At 46.0% G+C, this 27977-nt stretch overlaps 1 protein-coding gene across 1 annotated transcript; it reads right to left on the bottom strand.

The window, feature by feature from the left end:
• Positions 1–361: 361 nt before the first annotated feature.
• Positions 362–27566, bottom strand: jag1b (jagged canonical Notch ligand 1b). Its single transcript, XM_049600535.1, has 26 exons — positions 27203–27566; positions 26623–26928; positions 19813–19864; positions 17081–17338; positions 16493–16553; positions 14116–14246; positions 13899–14018; positions 12162–12275; positions 11957–12070; positions 11757–11870; positions 11283–11329; positions 10626–10799; positions 10027–10177; positions 8899–9063; positions 8676–8789; positions 8416–8529; positions 8132–8245; positions 7604–7720; positions 6849–6876; positions 6331–6416; positions 5609–5722; positions 5191–5300; positions 4031–4270; positions 3261–3392; positions 2854–2998; positions 362–2284 (listed from the first exon to the last, which is right to left on the bottom strand). The coding sequence occupies exons 1-26, from the start codon at positions 27257–27259 to the stop codon at positions 1809–1811; spliced, it is 3654 nt and encodes a 1217-aa protein (XP_049456492.1). The 5' UTR covers positions 27260–27566; the 3' UTR covers positions 362–1808.
• Positions 27567–27977: the final 411 nt, after the last annotated feature.

Below are 27977 nucleotides of genomic sequence, written 5' to 3'. Positions count from 1 at the left end.
GGACTCACTTTAAACAGACTGTGCAGAAAAGTACATCTTAAAATCAGTCCAACTCTACGATGTAGGCTTCTAAGGCGTGCTAGTTTGAAAGGTTTTAGTTAAGCCTGCTCTTTAAACCAAACCAACAAGGGCAACATTGTCTAAGGATCATGAGGAGCAAGAGTATTTTGGTCTCCAGGATTGGCTTAATACAAGGATGGCTTGCTACAACGCAATTAGCTGTAAACACATTTGGACAGAGATCTTGCTCAAGTCTATGATGTCTCTCCAGCGGCAGTTCCCACGCCAGCTGCATGAGAAACCTTTCATATGCTCTGACATGTTTGGCACGATGCATCACAGACAGACTCTTCACTCACTCTCCAGAACAAAGACAACTTTAATTCTCTTTTCATACAAAATATTTAATAAATATGACTTTCAAAAATATATTGCCAGATCAACACATAATTCTCAAGTTCATAACACAAAGTCAAAAATAGAACAAAAATGTTGCCATGATCTCAAAGGGTTAACAAATGAGATAAAACATGTTTGTCTTTAAGAGCCTCATTTAAAAAAAAAAACAAACTAATTTGCACAGAAACAAAGCAGACTCTTGCAGAGCAATGCAGTGTATTGTATCTGATTCTACAGTGTTCCCATCGCCCCCCTACTGTTCAAGTACTCATGGTCTAGCTTATGATATTACGCTGACTAAAGCAGATGGGATTTCTGGCGTGTCATATTGATGTGACTTGCCTTGCAAGTTGTTGGATTTCGACAGCCTTTGAAATATGTCAATGGGATAAACTGAAGCTGCTGAAGGATTTTTTTGTTCCCTTAAGTATTTATCCATTAGTGGCAAGCAATATGTCTGCCACCATGTCCATCCCTCGCAGCAGCCGGGATCTTATGTTGTCCTAACCTCACTTGCCTTCAATCAAGGTCTTGGCAACAAGTAATGAAATGTCAAGAGTGTGGAAAAAAACAAAACAAAAAAAATAGTGTTTCAGGCCAAAAGTGCCCATCCTTTGTCTTCTTTGAAAATCTTTGAAATTTGGCTTTTATAGAAAGAATGCGTTGAAAAATTAAGTCATTGAAAGAAATGGTAGGCTTCCATAGCTATCAAAACCTTCAAACTAGACAGAACATATAAATAAAAAGGAATGATATCTTAAGGCTCTTGATTATTAAGTTAATAAATCAAATATACACAATGATTAATAAAAAAATGTACATATCTACATGTTCTAAATCGACATAAATTCTTCATATTGGCAGCAACTGCTGACATTGAACCCTTCCCTCCCCCTGCCCTGCCCCCCCTCCCCCCAAAATAAAAATAAATAATAAACTTGATCTTTTTTCTCATTTGACAGTTGCTGAAGTCTAAAGCTGAAAAGGCACTTTCTCCAAACAGAACTAGAAAGAATTCAAACACATACTAAAAATAATTAGCTCTAGCGTTGAACACGTCGGGTAGTTTTAGTCATTGTACAACAATTACACCAGGAGCCCCTTCCATGTGTCCACTAAATTTAAAAAAAAAAAAAAGGGAAATGAAATGCAGAGGAGGACACTTTTGCGACTAGTTCTACAGTGAAATGTATACCAGTGCCTTGTGTTTCCAGCCAACCAAAGCAACTGTCACTGCCAGTGTAAGCCAGCTTGTCAAAACTTAAATTAACACGGGGAATATCTGAAAATACTGTGGGGTCACGACTGACACGACAGTTTGCTAACTACACATGCCAAGGCTCCCCCGTTCCACCCACCACCGGGGTGTGAAGGCATAAGGCTTGGTTGCACAGCAACACAGCTGTCTGCTATACAATGTAGTCCATCCTGTTTATGCTGTTTGCTGTCTCCAAGTCTCTGTTGTCCTGTTTATTAGTCCAATTAGGGTGTTTGGATGTGGAGTTGGGATTGGAGATGGGCGTCTTCTCGTCCCTCTCCACCAGTGTGTATGCTGGCTGTTTGGCAAAGCGGCCCTTCTGTAAGTGCCTCTCCTTGTCGTCCTCATCTCCCTCGGGATGATTTGTCCTTATTTTGGCAATGATGGAGTTCTTGTTTTCGTAGTCTTTGATGGCCACCGTGAGGCCCACGTGCTTCTCTATAGGGTTCTTGATCTGGTTGAGCTGCTCCCGCACGTTGTTGGTCGTGTTGTCCTCGGAGCCGGTGGCCGACGTCCCGTTGTGGTTGCTCTGTTTCCGCCGGCGGCGCATGCACCACAGCAAAATGGAGACCAGCAGGAGGACCCAGATGACGATGAAGATGGAGCTGAGGAGGGGCACTAGGTAGTCTGATGGAAGACAAGAAGATGATCACAGGTCAAAGAGATGCCGCCAATATAAGAGTTAAAAGAATTAAGTTCCAGTCAGACAAAAGGTTTCATTGTATTATTCTGTCAAGCTTGCTAAATTATTAACATGCTTTTGCCAGTGCAACATGACCTCTGAGCCCTTGACAGGGGAGGAGGCTGCTTCTATTTGGCCGTGGCGGCAGTCTGCTGTCACCATGTTGATGAATGGCGGACACATGCGGGAGTCTTACTACAAGTCCAGCCAGTCGCAGTGAGAGCCAATCTGAAGCCACGTAGCCAAGCAGCTCTGCTCTTTCCATCCTGGCTAGATTCTTTTTAAGCTCCATTACAACTGCCATGAGATGGCAGACCTGGGCGGCCCGAGTTATGCGGGAAGGTTAGGAATTATTTCCCACACACGTTTTTCTTTGGTGCTCGACATTGCTGTCATATTCTGTTCTTGGCTCTATCTCGTCTGATCTTTTCAAAAAAGCAGAATCCTCCCACCCACTGTGTGCAAGTCTGGGAAACTTCACAGGCAACAACCAGAGTTTGGAGGCGGTTCATACCAGTTTTGCTGGGGCTTGGCACGCGCACTTCTGCGATGGCGGTGATGATGGTGTTGTTGTACCCATTGCGTTTGCTAACCAGGTCGATTATCCTGTCTGTGATTTCTTTAATGGGGCTCCGGTCCAAGCGATGATCCTCCATCGACTAGAAGAGCCAAGAAGAAAGTGAGGTTTGAAATCTGTTAGTTTAAGTTCTGTCTTGTCTGCTATTAATTGTGCTTAATTTCCGCCTACCGATGACATAACAGCCAAGCCTAAATCAACCACATACCTAATTAGAGCACGTCTTAATGCTGTAAAGAATGCATGCTGCAGGCTATAAATCAAAGAGGATTTTTTTTTTTTGACCATGCATTAATAGAGGCAGACTAACATATGGCCAACTGGGAGTGGGAGGCGGTACTTACGATGCAGACGTGGATTTCGTTGCTGGCTGAGAATGAGGGGTCACAGGTTATGGACACAGAATGCTCCAAGGAGAAATTCTTCACTACGTACAAGCGCCTCAGCTGCTTACACACATCCTCCACAGTCAAGCTCTGGACATAGAGAAGAAATGAAGCGAATGTCAACGCACATGGAAAAACAAGACGGCAATCAAGACGAAAAAGGAAGAGCTAGGCCTGCATTTTGGCAGAAGGTTCAACATGCTATCTGGTTGGGATCCACCTCATTTAGATTAAAGACCACAGGCTCATATGCTTGTCACTATCTGCTGTCATGCTTGTTAGGCAACTGGCGAGTGATGATCCGATGTGGTGACAGAGTCGCCAGTGGTCCTGTTTAGCTCAAATCCATATGATCCTGAAATTAATCTCGCAGTGCGGTCGGGTTAAGAGGGGACTGGCATGAAGTCGTGGATGCCTGATTCTCAGGAACACCAAAACTTGGATGCAGTCAACAAAAAACAGGGAGAGAAAAGGAAATATCCCCACAGTTTTTTTCTTCTTCCTGGAACACATTTAAATACATGACTGAATTGTTCGGGAGTCTTAGACTATAAATCCTTTTGCCCAGGAGGGATGTTTGAGCACTTTTGAAAACCTGATCTTTCACAGTTTGCTGCTCCCATTCATTTAAGAGTGGTGGTGGTGGGTGGGGTGGGGGTGGGGGCATGAAAAATGACCCTGAAACCCTTTAATTCAATCTCTCCCTCCCTGGTGCCTAGGTAACTCACTTGAGGCATGGTCTCCGTTTTGAAGGTGAAGGTGATGTTGGCGCAGCTGTTGTCCTGGTAACTGGAGCTGGGGTGGCATTTGGTGGGACGCGGGGGAGGGTTGGAGCGCCAGCACTCTCCGAGGCCGGAGCAGGGCTTCACAAAGCAGTGGCTCTCCCTGATGGGGATGCAGCTCTGGCCTGAAGGACACCCGCCTCGACCTTTGGCGGCTAGGTGGCATGATGCGGGGCCGCACCACATCTGGAGGGAAAACATGACGGGGAGACAATTTTAGAGGATGTCACAGGCTTCCTTTAAATTAAATATGAAGGACTGGGTCTAATGACTTTTTTTCCTTTTTCGCCACGTAGCGTAGTCGCTCTAAGCAAGGTCTGTCGGTTCACCACTTCAGTCCTAACTGAAATATCTCAAAAACTGCTGACCAGAGACTCAATACCCAGCCTTAAACTGGACTGTAAACAGATTAGAGAAATGGCACCAGTTCCTCCCCAGTCGAGGATAATAGTGGCTCTGTACAGATTCATCTCCCTCCACTGCATGTCAAAGGATACGCTTCTGTAATCCGCATGAAACACATGAGCTGCACTGAGAAAAATCACGGTAAAACCCTCACATAATTGTGTTCCCATAATCAGACCACATTTAACATGGTAGCCTGTACCTTACAGCCCTAGATCATATTCACCCCGTGATGCAGTTTCTTCCTGAAGGGAGCGGTATCAGTGAGGCGCCATTGTTCATCTGGTGGTTAGACGAGCATGATAATGATAGCACTACTTCAGGCCTCTGACTGTATATCACCCAATCTTCACCCAGTGTGACTTTGGCACTGTGAGAAATAGGTGTCAGGTGCCAGCTCAGAATCTCCCATTGTGTTTTCTTTTCAAAGCAGACTGCATCATCTCTGTATAGAATTTGACACTCCTGAGCCAACTCCACCCTGTGACACAGTGCTGTTGTGGCCCTACCTGAGATCTCTGTGGAGTCTGGGACGCAACCGCCCACTCATAAGTCTGTAACTGTTAATTGCACGGTTTTTCTCAACAGCCCTTCTCCCGTTTGTAAACAGTGACATCACGTACTTCACAGCTGTACAGAGCCATCATAAATCACTTCTCTTACTTCTACGTTAAGTGTGGAGGCAGTTTGTTTAGACATACCTTTGTGCACACAACTTTCCCATTAGAGCAGTGGCACGTGTTGCAGTCTTCATCCCATTTCATTCCATCAGGGGTGGCGTGTCCATTAACAGAGCAGGGTTTTCTTGTAACTGTGTTAAATACAATCACAGTATTACATCAGGGAAGGTGTTTGTTAAGTGGATTTATCATCTTTATCATCCTTTTATTATCTTGTGCAACACACTGTGCAGTATGCAATACTTTTCTTACCTATTCTTGTATTTCTATTTAGCACACTTGTACAATGCACATACTTCTTTTATTCTATACAATATATCTCATGTTTCTTATATTTTTATGTCTGTAGTGTTAAGTTTAATAAACATTTTTTCCATGCAATTTTATCTACCCCTATATACATTAAAAAAGTAACTGTTCTTATTGCAGAGACTTGTACCTTCTTGACAGTGGGGTCCAGTCCTGTCTGGTGGACACCGACAGCGATATCCATTGATCTCATCCACACAGGTGGAGCCAAAGGCACACGGAGACGACTGGCACTCATTAATATCTGTCACAGAGGAGCAGAGTGAGAGGTAAGACACAGCTCCATTTTGGAATAAAGAGCGCAGCCAGACAGCACACAAATATTGGGTTAAGCAGTCAGCACACAAATCTAATTCCTAGGCTAAATTCACTGGAGGTCATGTGTCATTTGAACAGTCCATACACATACAAACCAGTTAATAAAAAATGAGCAAACATGCTTTAAATCAGTCCGGGACGGGTTTTTTTTGCCCCATGCAGCTTTATTAAAGGCAGCATCATTAGCAGGTATGCAGGAGCTAAAGGCTGGACTTAGCAGAACAAAGGGTTTGCAATGGGAAAGAATGTGGCCATCTGAAAGCCTTTAAGAGGGAAAACAATCTGTGTAATCAGTGTCAGAGAGCATGGCTGATTAGCTGTTGGCCTGCTAAGCCGGTTTCCCCCGGGGACAGCAGCGGGGCCCGGTGGAGTGACACCGAAATGGCTCGGCCTGGCCTGCAGCCCAATGCACAGATAATTGGCCGGCTAGACCCTCCATTTGGAGTGACTGTGATGGTCCCGCGGCCCGGGCCTGCTCTAACTTACGGCTCAAAGAGGGATCAGGGAGGAGTGGGAGGCAGGGTTAATACTCACTGATCCGACAGTCTGGACCAGCGAAGCCTGGGGCGCACTCGCAGCGGTACCAGTTATCCCCATCGACACAGGTTCCGCTGTTGTAGCTGCAAGAAATAAAAAGGAGAGACGTCAGTTTTTATATCAGGAAACCCCCCAGGCCTGTTGATAGACTGACATCTATCCACGCTTCTCTGATATCAGCCCACTTCAGGCTGGAATTTTCTCACCGGCTGACTAAAATTATTTTTTCCGGAAAGGCATTAAGGCAATCAAGCTTGTTCTTTTTATTGGACAAGTATGCACGTGTTTGGTTGTGAGCTCCAGTGGTATGTGGTTTAATAAGAGTCGCGCCTGGGAATTCACAAAAGAGAGTTAGCTGATTGCGTCCCAGGAATGACAGGGAAGGGTGTATGCCTGGTTCTCAGCGTTGAGACAGTGAGAGACTGAGAAAGCCTGCAGGTGAGAAACTACGATACAGGAGGAGCACCCTCTGTACATCTGCCTAAATCTACAGGAAATGTTTAGCTTCCACTTACCATGGGTGGGGACTGCAGTCGTTGGTATCTGAAAGAGAAAAAATAGAGAGAGGGAGGGAAGAGAGAAACAGAGAGCAGTGAGTGTGTTGTTTGTTTTTTCTTATATCTCATGTGTGAGTGTTTAGTGCACGTGACAGCAAAGAGCACGTCTGAGCTTGCGTGTACAAAGGCGTGTTGGGCCGGTCGGGCCTGGACTCCTGATTACACTGCCTTATTAACAACGCAGAGCAAACAATCAACTCTCACCCTCAAAAATGAGTTCCAGCTCCCCCACCACCACCGCCGCCACCGACAACACCTCCACACCCAGATTCCCACCCCGGCTGTTTCTCCCTCCCTCACTAAAGTCGGGGAATTTATGTTTTGGAGTACATGCATACAAGGGCAGGGATCCCAGGGAAATGGAGGAGGGCTGTAGAACAAGCCGACATGTCACTGTTTGGACAGGAATGCAACGACGAGAGGGGAGAGAGGGGTGTGTGTTGGACGAGGAGGAGGAGAGGGGGGGGAGAAACATCTGTCTCCACTTTCTTGAGCCCCTTTCTCCCTCCTCCTCCTCTTTCTCCTCTCATGGCCGGCAGCAGCCAGGGAGGGAGGAAAGAGATTTTTAAAAAAAAAAAAGGTACAGATCAAGAGGGGATGGGAGAGTCAGATTTTAATCAGACGCAGGACTTCACCTCTGCACTAGGTAGCAGGAGGTTTATCATCATTTAATAGCAATAACTGTCCATCTTTATCCTTTAAAGAGCACTTACTCTGCGTGCATGTGGGACCCTCCCAGCCTTCCTTGCAGACACAGGTAAAAGACTCCCCAGTCACCACGCAGGTACCTCCATTCTCACATGGGTTTGGAAGACAGCTCGAGTTTTTGGCTGAGAGAGACAGAGAGAAAAAAAGTTTTGTCAGTGAGTTTTTCTCCTCCAAACTTTAAAGAGGATTATCAGTAAAATCAGTGCTCATAAACCTTAAACAGTCACAGGAGACTGCCATTGGTTTGGCTTTTTTTCCTTTTGGGGTTTCCGTTTTCTCTGAGGGAATCTACATTCCACAACTTTGAAGTGTATTGTCAGTGCAATCAGGGATTTTAAGCGGATATCTGTCAGCGCTCACGGGAGAGGGAGAAATGGGCAAGCAGGCAGATGGGAGGAGAGGGAGCGTTGACAGAGTGAAGGGATAAAAACTGTTTGTGGACCTCGCGGATCTGACAGATCTGATTAAATATCTGAGACAAGACGGAGCTCTCCCACAAAGCAATCTTCTGTGTGTGTGTGCGCGAAACTCACCGATGTTACACGTTGTACCCTCCCACCCGGGGGAACACTTGCACTGGAACGTGTCGCCTTCGTCATGGCAGGTGCCACCGTTGTTGCATGTGGCTTCATCGCACTGACTTTCGCCTGGAGGGAGCATTTAAATTCTTAAGGTTGCTTAAGCTGCGCACATGAGTCTGAATAAACACACACTGTACAGAAGATTGGGTAATTACATACAGCCATAAGCACATACCATGAGCCTGCACAGACAGACTACGCGGGTGTGGAAAACAAAAAAAAAAAAGGGATCTTACGGGAGTGGCACGTCTTTCCCTTCCAGCCATTCTTGCATTCACAGAAGAAATCAGTCACCAGGTCTCGACATGTCCCTCCATTATGACAGGGGTTGGTGCTGCAGTCATCGATGTCTGGTGGAGACATCGGACGGCAGTGTGATTTATGGGCGGCATATCAAACACATCATCACACTTTTTATGTTGAAACATGGATTGAACAGTCCCACGAGGGAGGTGTGGGTTTGTTTTGAGGTCACGGGACAGGCAGTCCTACTCACTGATCTCGCAGTGGTCACCCTCCCAACCGTCGCCGCAGATGCACTGGTACACACTGACTTTGTCGATGCAGGTGCCTCCATTGCGGCATGGGTTACTCTCGCAGTCGTTGATGTCTAAAAGAAGAGAAAAATGTGAGATTGAGAGTTGTATTTGCAGAAGCCAGTGTGATATATCGCAATGAGCTGTGCCCTGTATTCTGTATTGTGTGGAATCTGGTCTTACTCTCGTGGCAGTAAGTGCCTCTGAAGCCCTCCTGGCACTCGCAGCTGAACTGGCCCCCGGCCTGGCTCCGGCAGCGGCCGTGAGGTCCACACACATTTGACGAAATGTAGCGCTCTCCTCCCGGCGTGCTGTTGGACGCCACGGCAACTGTGCAGCTGTCAATCACTGCGGAGAGGAGAGGCGGTTAGACAGAGAAACAACTGACGAACCTCGAAAGACAAACACTTGTTCCAAATAAGAATGCAGTTTGTCTTCCAAGTGAGGGATGCCAATTTAGTTTGTCGCTAATATTCGGATGAGAGCAACCGTCTGCTGGGTGATACTGAAAAGAAGTGGAAGAGCCAACAAGTGAATTAAGAAGGAAAGAATGAGCAAGAGAGATCTACAAGTTACAGGCCTCTATTATACAGCAACAAGTTGGTTAAAAATCTCCATCCACTGAGAAAAACAGTATCACAGTGTGAAAAAAATGAATGATAGGAGAAACAGCGATAAGCTGTTATGCTTTCATAAGCAATTCAGAGTGATCTTTTTCACTCTGCACTGAAATCCCTTCCTTTCCCCCTGTCTGATCAGGTTAGGAGAGTGGGGGTGAATTTTCTCCCCTGTAATCACTTAATTCTTGCCAAGAGCAGAGAGAATCTCACCGTCTGGTATCTGACTCCGTGGTTGGTCCACTCACTTAATTACACACACACACACAGAAAAATGTGCACATTCGTTGAGGGGGAAAAAGAAGAGGTAGCCCACCAAGTCATTACCAAGAACACACACAGTGCTATCAGCCTTTTGCCAGATTTTCAGGGAACTCAGAGGAGGGGAGAATCATTGGAAACGCTTTGCTAAAAAGGGATGGAGGGGGGGCATTCATCAAGGGAGCTACACTCAAAAAGAAGAAAAAAAAAAAAAGAAACCCTGCTCACCTTGGCCAAGAAACTTCAGCGCACGAAACTAAAATATAGGTATTGCCCTCATGGGAAAAATGTGGGCAAAGTGTTCAGGCAAATGATGAAGACCTGGCCTTATTCAGCGTTTTACTAGAGCACGCTACGCAGATCACCTTACAGAAACGTTCTGGAAAGAGACAAAGAGTGAAAAGCTTGTGGTCATTGCAGGCAGGAGACGTACCTTTACATGTGGTGGTGCGACAGTGGTCTTTGAGGTGAGAGCAGTTTTTGCCTTCGTAGTCCTCCGGGCATGCGCAGTAGTAGTCTGTGGCCAGGTTGAAGCAGGGTGCTCCGTTCTGACACGGGTTGGGGGAGCAGTAATCGATATCCAGCTAGGGGCAGAAAGGTATTGAATAGAGAGTGGTGAACCTGATAGCTGACATGGTTTCTGCTACACTGAACAGAGCAAAACCCACAGCATCCTCCCTACAGGCTGTGCCAGGAAACAACACACGCACAGCACTTGGAGGAAGGGGAAAAACAAGGCAGAGACATAGGAGCCGTCCTCTGAGTCTGGGCTTCAGCACTGAGGAATGTATCCCGCTGTAGCCAGGAGCAGCTTCAACAAAGCACTCCCTTTTAAAAAGGAGGACTGTGGAACAACAGCCATTTAAGAGGGTGGGGCAGGAAAACTTTACAACGAACCCAAAGATACAGCAATGCTGGCAGAAAGGGGGCAAGGGGAGGGGGGGTGAGGGCTTAAGATGCTAAACGATAGCAGGAAGGATGCATGCATGTGTGCTTATTGTGCTCATGATAGTGGTGGGAGTCGTGTCTCACCTGGCAGAGATTTCCGGAAAAGCCAGCCAGACACAGGCACTGGAAGCCGTTCACTTCGTCCTGACAGCGCCCGCCATTCAGGCACGGCGAGCTCGCGCACTCGTCGATGTCCCTCTCACAGTGCTCGCCGGCGAAGCCAGGGGGGCACATGCAACGATAGCCATTCACCAAGTCCTGAGAAAGAGAGAGAAACCAGGGTCAGCGTCATGCAGCCACAAATTTGATGAACTGTTTTGACAGGGCGGGGCTGAAAACAATAACTGTCAAACCAGGGAACAGAGCGAAGAGCGAGGGGGGGGGGGGCACCGCCAACTTTGGAGGGACATTATCACAGCTCCGCAATTATTTCAACACATTTTCCTGGCACGGGCTCAACACAATAATGTTTATGGTAATTCAATCTAGTGTGGTCGAGGAACTTGTGTGTCCCTCCCTTAGAAACCCCTCTGAACCCGCTCCCCTCAGATTTGATTTCAGAGAGGAATTCCACAACAATTCCACTGTCGGTTTGGAGAGAACAGTTTACAGCAGCTATTTATAAAACCACTGTAAACGTCTCGGGCTTCGACAAAAAGACACAATAAAACAAACAAACAAGCTGGCAAACAAAGCGGCGATGCCAGATAAAGCGAGGTTGGTTTCTGACCCAGCACGTACCTTGCAAGTTCCCCCATTCTGGCACTGGTCCTTGCAGTCGTTTATATCTGCGCGGGAAAACAAATAGGAGGATTAATTCTGAACAGCTTGACTGAATATTCTGTCTTTGAAAACAAGTCTGTGCTTTATGTTTCCCATGCTAGGGGCCTTTAAAAACATTGTCAGAGGGAGAGAGTTGGATAACATGGCTGCAGAATCAGTGCAACACAGAGTATTGAGCAATCCTGTCTGCTGCCAAGTGAAACTAGGCCTGAGATTGTCACCACAACCTTGGCCACACACAGGGCTAATGATACAGCAGATTCATTTACACTGCAGGAAAAGGTTGCACTTGTCCAACTGTTTGCTTTATGCCTTTATATTACAGCTCTAATTCAGCCTGCTCTGAATGAACAAAAACAAATAGATAAAGGAGGCAGGCACAAGGGCACAGGTGTTCCGTTCTACAGCTGCAGCTGACAGCCTTCAACTCACTGATGTCGCAGTTCTGCCCTGTCCAACCAGGGACGCACTCGCAGAAGTATCCACCAATCAAGTTGCGGCATGAGTTGGCATTGGCGCAAGGCTTGCTGTCGCATTCATTGGCATCTACAGAAGGAGAGATGGGGTTAGTGGCATTTGCATGTGCGGCTGACAGGTGCGACATGGTGGAAAGAGGAGGCTGTGTGGCTCACCGATCAGACACGTCTTCCCCGTCCACTGTGAAGGACAGTGACACTTGAAACCGTTAACCAGATCTTGGCAGGTTCCTCCATGATTGCAGGGGTTTGGAGAGCAGTCGTCAACATCTGTGTAGAAGTAGTCAAATCTGGTTATCCAACATGATCTTTTCTATGATGGCACTGACATTTAACGGGTGCAGGTTGAGCGCAATCTTACTGATAGTGCAGGAGGGCCCGCTCCAGCCTGGCGCACACTGACATTCATAGCCCTGACTGGTTTCTGAACAGCTTCCTCCATTAGAGCATGGATTGGACAGACAGGCATGTTCCGCTAGAAAGAGAAAGAATGTTTTTGCAAACAGGTCACGCACACCCATCTGAGTCACTTTAAAAAAGGAAAAATCTGCTCTTGGATACTCCGTTTGTCAATTTATGACACTTGTTTTGTGATTTTACCCTTTTAGGCCAATTATCTGATATATGATGCATTCGTAGCTGCCATGAGAATATTTCACCGTGACACATTTGCCGTACTACTCACAGGAAAACAACTCAATTTTAAAAAAGCATCTCAGCTTCAGCTTGACACTTATTCCTGGAAAACAGAACTCTTCCGCCCGGGACCTCTGTCAGCAGCACACACACCCAGGGGTCGCCTTCTCTCACCCATCGCCTACTCCTCTCCCCCTCCCCTGTCCCAAAAGCCCGCTCAAAATCCCCCCATCTCACTCTCATTACCCGCCCGGCAGACCACACCACCAGGAAATCATCTTTCATGCTAAGTTGACCTGACCAACGCACCGTGACTTCCCTCTGACTCCCCGCCATTCTTCTTCTGAGAGGCGGCACAAGATGAGAGACTGGCGGGAGGGAGAGCGGGAGAGAGGGGTGGGGAGGGGGGCTCTGCCCTAGAATTTCTCCTTTATGGACAAGTTAAGGATGAGTGGGTCCCAAATGAATCAAAAATGAATGATTCACTCTGGGAATAACTAGGCAGTTGGAGGTGATCAGTGGACGGTTCTTGGTATGCCATTGGGAGGAGGAGAGAGCGGAGAGGATGCAGTGCTGCACCCTGGGGCCTCCGTGTTACAATAGCCTGACGTATCCCCTGGTCTGAGGACCTCCTGTTACGAAGGGCACAGTTTCCTGACATCTCTGCAGTTAAGCTGTCAGCACCCCGCGAGGCTCAGATTTAATGAGGAAAAAACCATCATCTCCATGGTAAGTGTTTGCAGCAGCTGAACCTTAGCATCACACCCATCTGTCTCGAGCGCCTGAGGAGCAGAGGGATGACCGGCCCCTGAAGATCAAACCGGTGGATTACCTGACTTGGGGGCCACTCATGCTGGAGTGGAAACGAGATTATTGCCGAGTTACCACCTCCTCTGATTACAAACTCAAGGCACCTATGACCTTTTGTCTGTGGGCTTGGAAAGCGCAAAACCTGCCTACTCCTTATGACTGCAAGCAGAGTTTAAGACGCCATGAGATCAAATTTAGATTTTGATTTCGGGTTCTAAACATAAATCATCTCATAAGCAAAAACCAAATAAAAAAAGGAAGTTGTGGGAATCTTGGAGCAATTTAATATTGCACTTCCACAAAGTTGGGGCACTTGCAAGACGCAGAGGACAAGATATTTTTAATCCCTTTCATGAGTCAAGCTTTACAAAGACTTGTTCCAACATTTCCCAAAATGCAACTTGATAGTATCTTCTTCTTTTTTTTTTCTTTTTTTTTAAGATCCTCCACACCTGGTTAATGCCCACATCATTCAAACACCTGAACCCCAAGGCTACCGAAGACATTAAATTGTTCTCACAAGCCGACTTGGAGTCATGACGAGTAAACTTTATCTGTAAAATTGGTGGACTGGCCTTAAAAGCTTGCTAGCAGTAACTTAGCAAGAAAAGGACAGCTAAAAGTCAGCTTGCAGAAGATCACAGACACTCACCTCTCTCACAGTTGGCACCAGAGTAGCCCTCTGCACACGTACACTGGTACTTGTCAGGCCCTGTGTTGATACATGTGCCTCCGTTCAGGCATGGCTGGTGAGTGCCACAGTAGTTCAGATCTGGAAAAGGAACATTTCACACAGCTGTAGATTGTTTTGACACACAACACAGGCCGCTATACAGTGACTGCAACTGAAATAAGAGATGGAAATTAACCTTTATCGCAAAGGTGGCCGCCCCAGTTGGTGTCACACAGGCACTGCCAGGGCTCTACACAGGTGCCATGTACACAGCCAGGGTGGGGGATGCACTTGTCACAGTACTGGCCCTGCCAGCCATACAGACACCTGCAAGACACACAGAGAGCCATGCCATCAGCCTCAGAGGTGGGACATACAGTACAAATCAAGCCAAAATACACACACACGAATGCCACAACGACACATGCAGAACATTCAGGAAAATTCACAACAATCACAGCGAGCTCAGATAATCCCTGTGGTATCTGAAAACACTAATATCCTAATCTGTTTATTCCAAATTCCTTCACAAGCAACACAGCAATAATCTGAACTTAATGAACTACACATTAGCACATACAGCATGGAGCTGCACAAATGAAACAAACAAAGAGCCAGTATTCTTGCCCTCACAACTGGGCTGCGTCTTAAAAGACCACAAATGAATCTTAAGTAGCAGGGTGTTTATGCAACAGCTTTTAAACAATACTTGGGGACAGGCAAACAGAGGAGTATTTAGCATTTTACCGAACAGAAAAAAACAAAACACTAAATTACAGTTCCAATGGGACCTGCAGCACAGCTAACATTAGCATGCGGCCAGACGCTCCCTTTAACAACACTCTGCCTGTGGCTTGGCAGTGGAGACATCCTTGCAGAGAGGCTGTTACACTGCTGCTCGTCCTGGTTCCCATGAGTCAGGAGGAGTCAGACTTGTGCCTCAAGGCCGAGGAGGGGAATTCAGCTCGCTGACCACTGAAATGTCCAGGTCCATAATTACACTGATAATGCTGCCCTTTTCTTCCTGGGCTCCATAATTAAGACAGCAATCCAGTCTGACTGATAAGTCCGCGCTTTAATAGGTGGCGAGGTGGCGATACAGTTGCTGCTGTGGAGCCTAGCGACAGGAAACAGTGTCCCTCTGGGGGGAGCGGCGCTGATTAGCCCCAAGAAACGGACGGACTGTAAAAATAAACGTGGTGGTTAAGTAAACCTCAGTCTGTGATTAAAGAGGCTATTCTTAAAAGTGTGCTAATCCTCTCCATGAGAAGCGGAGCAGGAGTCCCCAGCAGGATCCCAAATCATTTACAGTTATTACACAGCCAAATTACTGGGGAATGTGACATTACATTGTGCAGCACTGCTGATGCACAAAGATTCTAACCCTCGACATGAAAACAGACCTCTTTTCACAATCTATATGTTGTGATTGTGCAGCTAATGCTTTCCAAACCATTTTTCTGCTGTGGCAATCCTGGCCCAACAGGTACTCTATTACTCTATTAGTAACAATGAAAGCTGCGGGTGTCATTAAAAACTCCAGCCTCAGAGAAAATCCCACGGAGTGTCATTAGCTGTGGTAATGCTGACAAAAAATTAGTGACGAAGAGGCTGTCCTAGCCTGCAGCCAATGTTGCTATGTACTGCTGTTGACATTCTGCAGCAGCCCAATGATGGGAAACTGCTCACTGACTACGGCAGTAGCAGAGCTTGCTTGGAGAGTTTGTTGGCAGGGTGCTTATAAACAGAGTTAAACCCAGAGCTTTAAATATAGCCACACCTGTGCAGAGACTAAAGCAATTCAACCTCTTTGTTCTGCCAGTGGCCACACAAGCACTTACAAGAAACCCGATGATGTCAAAAGCTTGGGAAAAACAACAAAGCTGCGGCAGAAAATGAACAAACCTGATCGGTCCTGTGCTTGATTTATGGCCAAATCAGACAACTACGAAAGCAACCAGTGCCTGAGCTGTGGGAAGAGTCGGGCAGTGCAGGGCCTCCTCCAGGATGAGGAGGAGATACAACTGTTACTGCACACAATGCCCCAGCTCTGATATCCATCTGCGCCTGGGCTTTTCCTCTGGCTGTGTGCATAAACAGCATTAGGAAGCCATTAGCTACACAAACAATACACTTTAAGGCTCATCCAAATGTTACACACAATTTGACTGATAACAAGTGCCTCATTAGAGGGAAACACATAGGCTACATGTCCAACGTGTAGTCTTGGCAGTTGAGCCTCTCCCTTTTGTCGGACTGGCAGCTCTGGGTCCAAAGCTCCATGAGAGATTTACAAGCAGCTCAGCCTGCAGCTCTGCTAAAGCCCTGGTACTGATAGTCTCTTGGCCAGAAAACCAAGCACGTACAGGAAAAGATCCATGCCATGACAGAACTGGTGCTTGGACACAATCCCTACATATCGGAATGATCCACACCACAGGCTTCTGGCACGCACCTCCATAATAAGAAAAGGCACTCGAACAAACCATGTTTGACATTTTACATCGTAAAAAGTGCTGTAAAATTATTGATAACAGACTAATAAATCACACAGAGCTCCCGCGGCCACTTACTTGCATCCACCTGGCTCCTTACATGATCCATGTTCAGTGCTGCAGCCTTGTCGACATATAGCTAGAAGAAGAAGAGGAGGAAGAAGAATCACTGCCTGGTGACTAGATTCAAACGTTGCTCCACTTCTTTTTTTTAGGATATTTAATTATAGCAGTAAATGACATAATTACTACCTTCGATGACATTTTAGCCTGTGAGAACAAGTGCTGCTGTCAACAAACAACCAAGCTTGCCCTTCCATAACACAGTAAAATATTTAATAAGACACTGACTATTGCCCAGGCTGATTTCCTGGGGATACAAGTTTATTTCTGGTCATGTAGGCAGTGAAAAGTTTTATTTGAATGGAAAAGGAAAGAGAAAAATGCTGTCAAAGTTCAGAAACAAAGCCTTCCATTCAATGGGAACCAGGCAGCAGACAGTGTATCAGCATGAATCACAGATTACAGTCTGGCTGCTAGTTTTAGAGGGCTCATTCATAGTCATAAATACTAATCCCACTGTCTCGAGCTGCTGTCTTGATCAGTGTTTCCATTTTGAAGTGATGTCATCCATTACTACATGCTACCATTTCAGCAGGGGCTTACCTGTGTTGCATTCAGGTCCAGACCAGCCTTCCAGACAGGTCTTGTTTCCATTGTAGTCGCATGTGTAATGCCCGAAGAACTCATCCCTGGGCCGACAGAACTTGTTGCAGCCGAAGCCATAGTAGTGCTCATCGCAGCTGACCCGGATCTGGTACTCAAACTGGGCCACGGGGCCGTTGTGAGTCAGCTTCTGCCAATGCGGGCTGGGGTTGATCATGCCGGAATGAGAGGCTTTCTCTATCAACCTCCCATCTGCACCTAAAACATCAGTTTTGACATGATCAGCATTGCCTGCAAAATTCCTGTTTACCAAATTTTTTCCCCCTCAGTTATGTTAGTGTTCATCGAATGTTTGAGCCAGGGAGAGAACAGTGGAATGCAACATCCGTCGTTACGTACTTGGGAGTTGCAATGTTCTCCCTGATCATACAGTGGGAACCCAAAAATGCCCCAAAAATTCGGACACAAATTGCAGAAGATCTCTTAGATAGCAGATTATATGTAATTAAAGCAACTATGTGTGCTGGAGAGGAAGAAAAGTACAAGGAGGAAATGCAGAAAAAAGGAAAAGGCTGCCTGTAATGAGCACTCTTAACTGCTTTTTTTCTCACGCTCCCTCTCCAACTCTCCCTGGTTGGTTTCTGATTCTCAGGTTTACAGCTTGAGGATATTACTGGTCTCAGATGCTGCCCTCTGCATCTGCTCAGGCGAGGACAGAACCGCAGCCACCATAAATTACAGCGTGAGGACACCAATGCCACAGTCACTGCTGGGAAGCCTGCCAGTGTGCCATCAGCACTTTTTCTCCAGCCTTTCTCACCAACATTCTTGTACTAACTGCAGTCAAAAAAGTCTTGAGTCAACCCTTTTTCACACATTTACAAGTATCTATCTTTACTTCACATGGGGAGCAAAGGCCCAGCCTATGTTGTGATTGAGCAACGCAAAAGGAGACTTAAAAAAACACACCGATTTAGACCTAGGAACAAACTTATTTTCAAACATGAAGAGGTCAGGGCTCTGTCAAGCAGGCAAGGACTGACCTGGGAGCCAAGGGCTGTAATGAGCTTCACACACAGAGCAAACACACTCTAACTGAGCAAACATGCTCAGCCCAGTCTCCAGACACTACACTGTACACATACATACAAGCCCTGCACATTAACACCACTCATTCACTCGCACACGTAGCACTCGCTACTTGATATCTAAATCTTCCACCTGGGAGAGAATGAAAAATATGTCAAAGCTGTTATTTACTGCGCTCACACGAGCAGAGGTGGCTGACCGCTGGGTGAATCGCTCCTCTGTGTAGTATGATGCAATGCAGTGGGGGATGGCCTGCTGTCATTTATTTACTGTGCTGTGGTGTGTATGGGGGGGCGTCCTGAAATCGCAGTGCCCGCTAACATTTCGCAGTGGTCTGGAATCCAGATCTCAGCTGTGTGGCATTTCTCTACCGACTGCTGACCTGCAGTGTGAGGAGTAGCACATCCTTACTACCTGCTGCCTGGCTCGGAGCTAAACATAAATCAGACAAGCTTTATAAAGCTTAGAGAGGTCATGCTCGAGCATCAAAATCATTTTATAATGGGAAAAAAACGAAATTTTTAAGCTGTAAAAAAGGGACTACTTTTCTCAAACACTGGATTTAAACTCATAGAAAAGTGCTCTGGGTTAGGAATTTAAAAATACTTTAAGTGCTTGAAAATTTTCATAATGTTTAAAACCCAAACTTTTAACTGTGATTAGAAATCAGCCAGCAACGAAACATCAGTTGGGATAGTCACAACACATGAAGCTATCAGAGCTGTGAGCTAGCCTGGTGGAGCTCAGAGGGGCTTAACCAGCATTGACTGTGTACATTCAGGGGGCTTTTCACACCAATGCCCTAATAGCTCTCTGGGGAGCGGCAAATACAGCAGAAAAGACCGAAACCTTGTTGACCTCGAACAGACCTGCATAAACAAGCATGGGATAAGTCCCTCCCTCAGCTGGAATCACCACGCTGTCGCCAATCTGACCGCCAACTAGCAGGAATCGCTGCATAGTTAACGGCAGAAACCGAACACAGCAACCAGACTTTAGATTCACAGCGTTAGCGCTGCGTTCTTCCCACATTCATGGGAAGAACACCCACAGCCTTCGAGTGGTACACTAGAAAGTCCTCCACTCTGAGCTCAGTCTGCAGCCCACCTGTGCCAGAGGTAACTTTAACCTACAGTACAGCATAGCTCAGAGGCCTCGGCCCCCCGCATTGTGACTGCAGGCTAGTTGCAGCGCCGGGCCGGGCGGCCGGATGAACTCTGTGTTTCACGCCTCAGTGACAGTGAGACAGTGTGACCCCGACCCTGGCTGGCAGCACCTGCCATCAGTCATCGGCCAAATGAAAACATTTTCATAGGGGAGGGGGGGCTCTGTACTCCACCCCTCCTCTACCTCGCCACACTTCCTTCCCTCTGTCTGCCCCATCGCCGTTCTTCGTCTTCTTCCCCTTTACTTCCCTGTCCTGCGCTCCCGCTTTACAGGCACCTGTCAACACGCTGTCTTAACGCAGACACACACGCACACCCAGTGGACCATGTGGAAGAGGGCAGGGGGTTCAGGAAGAATAAACTTCCTTTTCTGACCTTCAACGCAACTCCTCCTAGACGTTGCTGCGAGGGAGGAGGGAGACAGAAAAGGGGGGGGGGGGCGCAAGATGGAGATGCCAGACAAGGACAAATACTCACCATTGGTTTCATTGCTGGAGTCCAAGGCTTCTACTATTAAAGTGTAGGACCTCTGTGGAAGACAAGACAGAGACACAAGGAGTGTTAGCCAAGAGCGGGATCATCAAGCAATCACTGTATCATAAAACCAAGACTATAAACATCACCGTTCAATGATAAAGTGTTAAAAATTTCATAAAACTTATTCTGCAGGGAACCACAGAACAGCGTACAGTCTTTTGTTTGTTAGTAACCATGCAAACTAACTGTACTAGATTCCCACTCATTTCCCCTTTAACAAGTATCACAAAGTACATCCTTGCACAATAGTACCTACATCACTTTCAGCCCTATTAGTCAGGTAGTCATTATACAGTAAGGTTTGGTTTTAAATAAACAAAAGGATGAACACATTTTCCCTTATAAATGTATCGTTTTCAATACCTTAAGGATCAAAAAACCAAAATCCACAGCTCTCAAGTTTCCCATGACCTCACCAGTCTTGCCAATGCATCTCCCTCTCACTGAGTTAGCTTACAACATGGCCCGGGACAGAAGCTGCTAACTGTTAACTTATAACAACGTTCCTGTTGATCTGATTAAGAGAGGATAAGCTCGCGGTGGTGCGGAGGTCTCTGCATCTCAACGATTAGGATGACAGACACATGGGCAGTGGTCTGGTCCAGCTGGACACCCACCCAGCAGGAGGGTGTCTGATGCACCAACAACCAGCCTGCGCCAGACAAATGACTAGAATAAAACAAATAGCGCACACACAGAAAATGATACTTCACCCTGCCATGCCAAAAATATGTCTTCATCTCAGCCACAGTAACCTTGCTCTCTTTAGACACTGTTTTCCACATATATATAAAAAATGTGGTGAGAAGAGTCAGAGGCAGCAGCACGTTCGTTCTGTTTTGCAATGTATACGGGATTTTCAATTTCATGCTAAATTACAAACCTCTAGTGCTGTCGTATGCTATGAGTGATGTAAATAATCAAGGCCAAAGTGCTTAAGGACACTTGCTTTATAGGCAAAGTCAAGAGGAGTAAAAAAATGAAAAGGCAAAAAAGTATATGTGATGGATCGTGAGGAGGAAAGGCAGAGACAGAGAGCGACTGAATGAGTGCTACACTCTGGAGAGCCTGTCTTGATTTCAGCACTCCCAAAAACGCTTTGTCTGATTCAGGGTCGGCGGCGCTCACACCAATATCGGCTTACACATTCGCTCTGCCCTGTGCCACAGTCATGAGGGAGCACAAAATGTGTCTGCGAGCGCGCATGACGGAGTCAGGGAGAAAGTATGCGATTGTGAGAAAGTGTAATCCACATACAGTGCTTAAGCATCCACTAGAGAACACCTACTTGTTATATTCGCACACATGCTCGCCCCTAGCAGCGCTGCGTGGAGGCATTTCAGAAATTCATTGCCACTCTGGCTCTCTTCGCAGTGATGACTTCATGGTAAACAAACTTCGCTCGAAAGGAAACCCCCTGATCTTTTTCCACAGAAAGAAAAAGGAGGTATGACTCACTCCTGGGCCTTTTCTTGTGGCGTTACCTTGTTCTGTCAGCTATTCAACTTTCCATCTTTCCAGGAGACATTTGTCTCATCCAGTGCCAAAGTTTCACTGCAATCAGGGCAGCTATTATTTGAAATGCAGTGCTCATCAGCAACGGTCTTTACAGTATATCCTGACTCACAAATGGCTGCAATCACTTGACACACAACTGAAGCGAGTGAGTCAGTGGTAATGTGACACCTACTCACCTACTGCAACGACCCAACCCACAGCTAGTTATATTAACACCAAAAACAAGAGTCCCCTGGCTTTGGAGTTCACCTCATGTGTGCAACACTGTGTTGCAGAAGCCTTTCTCATTAGGGGTGTAGTTTTTCCAGCCTGTGCAACTGCACTTGAATGCATCATTCCAGTATCTGCACTCCTACTTGCATGTCCACAAATCAAATGGGGCAAATCTATTTGAAAGAGCCACAAAAAACAAATCCCACATATATGACACAGTGCGATGAGCATGGTGAGCTCATCCTGAAAACGGGAACTTACATGCAACATCACTGAACACACGTGTACAGTATCCGTCTCCTTCAGTTTTTTCATATTAGTCATTATTGCAACATTAAATTGACGTGATGTGTGACTAAAATGAGAAGTTGGAGAGGCCATAAAAAAAAACTTGACTGGAATTTGTACTCTACTATAGTTACGTCTCCCCTTCGGTGACCCTTGAGTAACCTCTCAAACAATCTGAGCATTTTTTGAACAGCACATTATCAGTTTACAGGCAGTTGCACTTGGAGCAACAGTGAATCCCTGCCAAGCGATAACGTCAACAAGCCTGGTTCACCTGCTACACAATGAAAGTTCACACCATGTCCTGGACTGATGGGAAAAAAAAAATACTTTGTGAGGGACTGTTCTCAGGAGGTATAATGTTTAATCAATTATTGGCTGATTCCTTTCAACAACAACTGCAACATGACAACACACCCATTTCTTGCACGATTTGGACTTGCCTCAACATGGAAGCCACTTCAGCATCATCATCACCACAGACTGATTACGTAAACGCTAATCACGGAAACATGATTAATGCCAACACCATAAAAACGTACGCCAAATTTTAAACAGTGGCTTTAGATAACAATGTTTACCATTCGCCTACTGCCTGAAAGTTGCTGTTCACATCTAGTAAACTGCAGCTGAAAGTCCGCAGGCGGTTTATACTATCCAACAATAATTTCAAAGTGGCTGGGTTTAACAAGTAGCTTTGCCATTATTGGGATGTTTAGTTCCAGACCAAATAACTGCTTCCAGAAAGTAAGATACTGCCTGCCTCCTCATTCACTAACACTCCATAACTCCCCGGCGGTTATCAGCTTGGAACCGTCTGCCACTGCCAGGTTCACTTTTCCCAGGCTCCCAGCTGACTCACAACTTCTCTTTGAACTACAGAGCACACACTCCCTCTCCCTCCCTCCCTCCCTCCCTCCCTCGCTCCCACACACACACACACACACACACACACACATCCAAGTGCAATAAGTGTGGCCATATGTCTTCTTATCTTTCCTGGCCAAGCAAACACTGTCCAACAGACAAGTAACATAAGCGATAAAGATCATTCCAGTTCGAATCACAATGACTTGCCAAAGAACACTACTGGATCCTCTCAGTAGGGGAATTTTCCTAATATACACACACACACACACACACACACACACACACACACACACACACACACACACACACACAGGCCTCTCATCCTGCCCTCAACTGAAACCAGAGCCAACTGATGGACCATTACAAGGTAACCTAACTAAATAAAAGGAGAGGCATGTCTCACGGAATAACAGGCAAAAGCCAAAGGTCTAAATAAAGGCAAGGAACAACAGATTAGGCTGGTCTATGCCTTCACTCAGCACACAGGAAATGTAAACAGTCCAGTCAAAGGGATGTTGACCTTCTGTATCAGTTTTCCTGAGTCAATCACTTCAATGGTATCAAACTGAGATCTAACCAATGATTGGGACTGCTAGATAACACACCCCTGTTTGCCATAAAAACCCGGGCTCAGCCATGAAAAGACATCTCTCATAATCACCGTCAAAGCCACTGACTGCTCTGGTGGACAGGGAGGGAAGGAATGCATTGTTTGCCAACAGATTTCCTTCACAACAAGAGTTGGCGAAAGCGGGTACAATCAACAGCTTATTAAATAACCTGTAGTGGTACACCAGCCCGGGGACACGGCAGAACCTCACCCCGACAGAAGAATCTCACCATTTGCCAACATAAGCAACTGACACTGCAAACCGATTTTGGATTTCTCACAAGGCAAACAAGATCAAAACGTGAACCCAGGACCAGGAATGAGAGTCTTATCAAGCATTTGACTAAACAAGCAGCCAGTCATTTGTCTTTTCGCAAGGGTCACTAACCATTAAAGGAAACAAATAGGTGCATTCTCTATGCATGTTTCCATAGAGCTTGGAACAGCTCCGATAAGCAGCAAAGCTTCAAAAGCCATTATGTAACGTCACACTGACACAACACTGCAAGTACACTGAACAAGTCCCTGTTAAACTCAGAGACAGGGTGAGGTGGGGAGGGAGGAAAAAAGAAAGAACGTGTTTCTTTTCCCTCTTTCACTTGAGTAATTTGCACTTAACTGCCACATCAGAGCAGACTATATAAAACAAACATGTCATTAACCCCACAGCTGCCGGCAGCGCTTACCAAGGCTCAAGGCTGAGCGGACTATTGTTCTGCAACTCACCTGCTGCCAGTCAGACTGCTTTGACTTGTCAACAAATCAATCACAATGATGCCAACATGTCTGAGAGAATGCACCAGCGTCATTTTCAGAGATGGGGGTAAATTACGCTATTAAACGTGGGCAAAATAAATCAGCAGAATTAGAGGTGCTGGATCAACTAAGGTGTGAGCTATAAGATTACTCATGAAACATCAGGAAGTGAGCAGATAAATGCTTATAAAAGTTCTACCCTCTAAAGGATTGAGCCAATCCAATTAAAAAAGGTCTTCTCTTTCTTTGTATAGGTGCGACATGAGCTAAATATGCTGAGGTGGCCACAGAGGCAAGGTCACAGTTTGCCCGAGAGCCAACTTCATCACTGCTGAGTCTACTACAACTGCTTCCTGTTGCTTGCCCTGCGCTGGCATTACAGCTGCACTGCCTCTATTATGCTCTGTAATCCTCACTGTAGTCACTGAGGGCACACCATTGTCCCTGCTTGATACACTGTGAGGGCCCTCACTTCTCTGTGGAATAAAAGCACCAAAGCAGACATTGGTGAATCCACACAGGGCTCTAAAACAATGATGCGCTAATGGTAAAGATGTCTGGCCCGTAGCATTCAGATGGACGCCTGGCTCTTGGCCTACCTGATCGAAGCACATGTGTGTAGCCTCATTAAGTGCAGCAGTTACTGTGGGTGGCAAGGTTAAAGCGATGAAATGCCTGGGGTCCAACCGAGCGTGACTTAAACAAAGCCCTTGGCCTGGACAAGAGGCCAACTTCATGCAGCTCACAAGAGAGGATGGGGAGGGGGGCTTCATGAACTCGGAGTACCCAACAACCCAATTGCACCACACTGCCATCTGTCCACAACAGCCAATCAACTGATGAAAAGGACAAAGAGTGATATCATACCTAACCTGACGATTGTTAATGTGCACTGAAGTAAAGCACGTGAAGTGAAGGATGAGAGAATCTAACGAGCGGCTCTGTTCTTTCCCAAATCACAGCCTAGATGCACCAAACTCATGTTTTCTGTAACAGTGTCATAGTAAATTATCTAAACATGTCTTCATTGATACACACGTGACATCATTTTCTGCAAGTTTCACAGGCAATATAACTCCCTAGTTTTGTTTTTTCCATGGATCTCTGCCCTTAATATCAAGAACATCCTCCATTAGATCTAAGACATACAGGCCATTTAGTACACTTTATAAATATGGCAGAAAAAAACTGAGAAAAGCAAGACAACTCCTTAAACTTGAAATGGCACCATGTTTCATTTCAATGTCAAGAAGTGCTGTTTTCAAGTGGGAATGATTTTCAACCAGTAAGATGAAACTAATCCGGCTCCGAGCGTTCATGCCAACTTAGTGCTGCCATGGCGTGAACATAAACAGAAACCTTTGTCTTAACAAAAAAAAAAAAAAAAAAAAAAAAAGGTGTGAGGCGCCAGTATCTAAGTTGTGAGCAAATAAAAAATACAGACCATATCAAATTGCATGCTACCCTGCTGAGAACATTGTTTTACTGGCTATCAGATCATAGGGAAAACACAAATCTAAATGTTCTGTTCTGCCCCACAGGTAACGCACATTAAAAATGTACAAGTTCGAAAGAAATCACACATGATCTTCCAGTTCGAGCCGTCTGAGGCCATAGCTGCCTGAAATTACAACAAGAACTTCCATCAAGATTGTTAGTAAAAATAGCCTTGATGTAATTGGACACACACATACCAGCGGACTGTGCCTTTCACCCATCAGGCACAGTGGAAGCGTTTGCAGGCCAAGCTGTGGGGCCAGTCAGTCTGTGCACAGTCCTGCTTTTTTCACTACATCGAAAATGTGCTCCAAGCATGGCAAATCATATCTCTCGCAGAGCTACAACTCTCCCACAGGCCTGTCAGGCCCATTTATTTACTCTGTGAAGAAGAGCTGACACTCGAGGAAACCAGAAAGTGGGTTTTCACCCTGGAGTTTCTGTACTGTGCAACATGAGCAGCTGCCAGGGAGGCAGAGGAGGAGGAGGAGGAGGAGGAGGAAATCTGGGAGAATGCAGCTCACCCAACTTTTTATCTCAACTTTTTTTTGTTGAATCAATCCAGACAAGGGAAAATATATTTACATGGTACAAGATTGCACAGTAAAAAGCAGTGTCCAACTGCTAATGGTGGTGTTACTAAACTAAAATGGATCTTTCTGTTGAAATATTGAATTCGGTTCTGGTTTTAAACACCTTTTTTGATCTCCTACTGCATTCTGAATACTGTCTCATGATGATCTAACATGCAAAGCAGTTTTAAAACCATGACACTATTTAGGTAGAATAGCCAGGTCTGAGCCTAATGCAGAAAAATGCCTGCACCTGGTTAATTGGTGCAGATAATGAGGAGGTCCTTTCTTCAACTACCACAAGATCCACTTTTCAAGCAGTGGGAATGACTGACGGGTGGTAATTGCACATAACTGCCCTGCAAACAAACATTTTCTCTGTCTTATTCTTGTGTTTGTTTTTTTTAAAGAAACTCTCCAACTCACCGGCCAGGCAAAGCTGAAGGGCAAAACTATCCTGGATTTGTCATTCCTGACAGAGCTCTTGAAAGAAAAGGTATTCCCTCCGAGGACAGGCGTAGATCCAAATCCGAAGCTGCAGGGCCCTGCAGCAGAAACTCTCGACTGGTATTCCTTCAGACAAACTTTGAAAAACGTATCGCAGCCGTCCCGTGAGCACTTTCTATCCGCCGTGTTCCGCGCGCCGTCACAACACATGCCGTTCAGCAGCTCTCCGTTAACATTGTGCATCGATAAGATTTGCAACTCGAATTGTCCCGTTCCCTCTGACACCTGTTGAGGACACAACAGTGAATGCAATGGAAAACTTTGACCTCATTATGTAGAAAAAAAAGTTTAGACTATTGTGCAGCTGACACATTCACACTTGCAGCAGCATAAGCGGACGCAATTTTGCATGACGCATGGTTACATGTAATGTTAGCATAGCCGTGCACATAGAATGCGACTCTCACACACACATACACACATGCAATCAAAGTACATCCAAACAGCTGAACTGAGTGACCCTTCCCGCTGTTTTCCCCCTTCAAATAATCCACATTACCTTCGCCAGAAAGCAGAGCAGAAAGGCAGCAACGACTGAGCCCCGTCTCAAAATCATGCCTCCGGACTGCTGTTGCCACTCGTTTGTACTAGTCGTCTGGCCGACACACGGCACCAGAGCTCTCCTCTGGTTTAAACATGCACGAGTGGGGAACAACACTTTGATCAGCGGAGCACTGGATCCGGATTCATAGAAGACCTCTTCCTCGTATGTCCCTCAACCTCTCCGAGCGTCTGCTCTTCTTCGTTATCCGACAGTTTCCACTTTGTTATTGAAGAAAGTTTACACAGTGGCCATGCGGCAGCCGAGCCCACTGCTGACTGACTGAGTGACTGACTGACTGCTGGCCCGAGCCGAAGCTGGCTACACAAGTTCAACAGAGAGGGAGTGTCTGCGGAGAGCTGAGCCTCCATATTCATGAGCAGGGCACACTGAGCCCGCCTCTCTCACATTATGAGGATAATCATACACTCAAAGTTGCCTGTGAGGACTGTTTGGCAGTGATGCGGTGGAAAATAAAATTGGAAATACACTATGACCTGCAGTCATATTGATAATCATAAGTCATCTCAAGCCACAAACCGAAACATAAATGAATTAGAGTTTGAGAAAAGCATCAATTTACCTTTAAGAGACCTTATCTCCCTACATCCTGCATTAGCTGCATACTATGCTCACCACAATTTATACTATTATTTTACCTCATAAAGATTTATGTCAGCTTAAAAGGTGGGTAGACCGAGTTTAGCTGGTTTTACTCTGCTCTACATTTGTG

The sequence above is a fragment of the Epinephelus fuscoguttatus genome, linkage group LG16 (genome assembly GCF_011397635.1).
Source record: "Epinephelus fuscoguttatus linkage group LG16, E.fuscoguttatus.final_Chr_v1".
NCBI lineage: Eukaryota > Metazoa > Chordata > Actinopteri > Perciformes > Serranidae > Epinephelus > Epinephelus fuscoguttatus.
The sequence above is the reverse complement of the archived record's forward strand: the minus strand, read 5'-3'. Positions and strand labels throughout refer to the sequence as shown.

Bases quoted from the DNA above. Each gene is read 5' to 3' on its own strand.
- jag1b (XM_049600535.1), bottom strand. From the start codon at position 27,259: ATGATTTTGAGACGGGGCTCAGTCGTTGCTGCCTTTCTGCTCTGCTTT. The intron at 12,071-12,161 runs GTAAGATTGCGC...ACTTCTACACAG, and splicing joins CGGGCCCTCCTGCACTATCA to ATGTTGACGACTGCTCTCCA. The intron at 2,285-2,853 runs GTATGAACCGCC...GTCTTCCATCAG, and splicing joins GCCAAGCCCCAGCAAAACTG to ACTACCTAGTGCCCCTCCTC.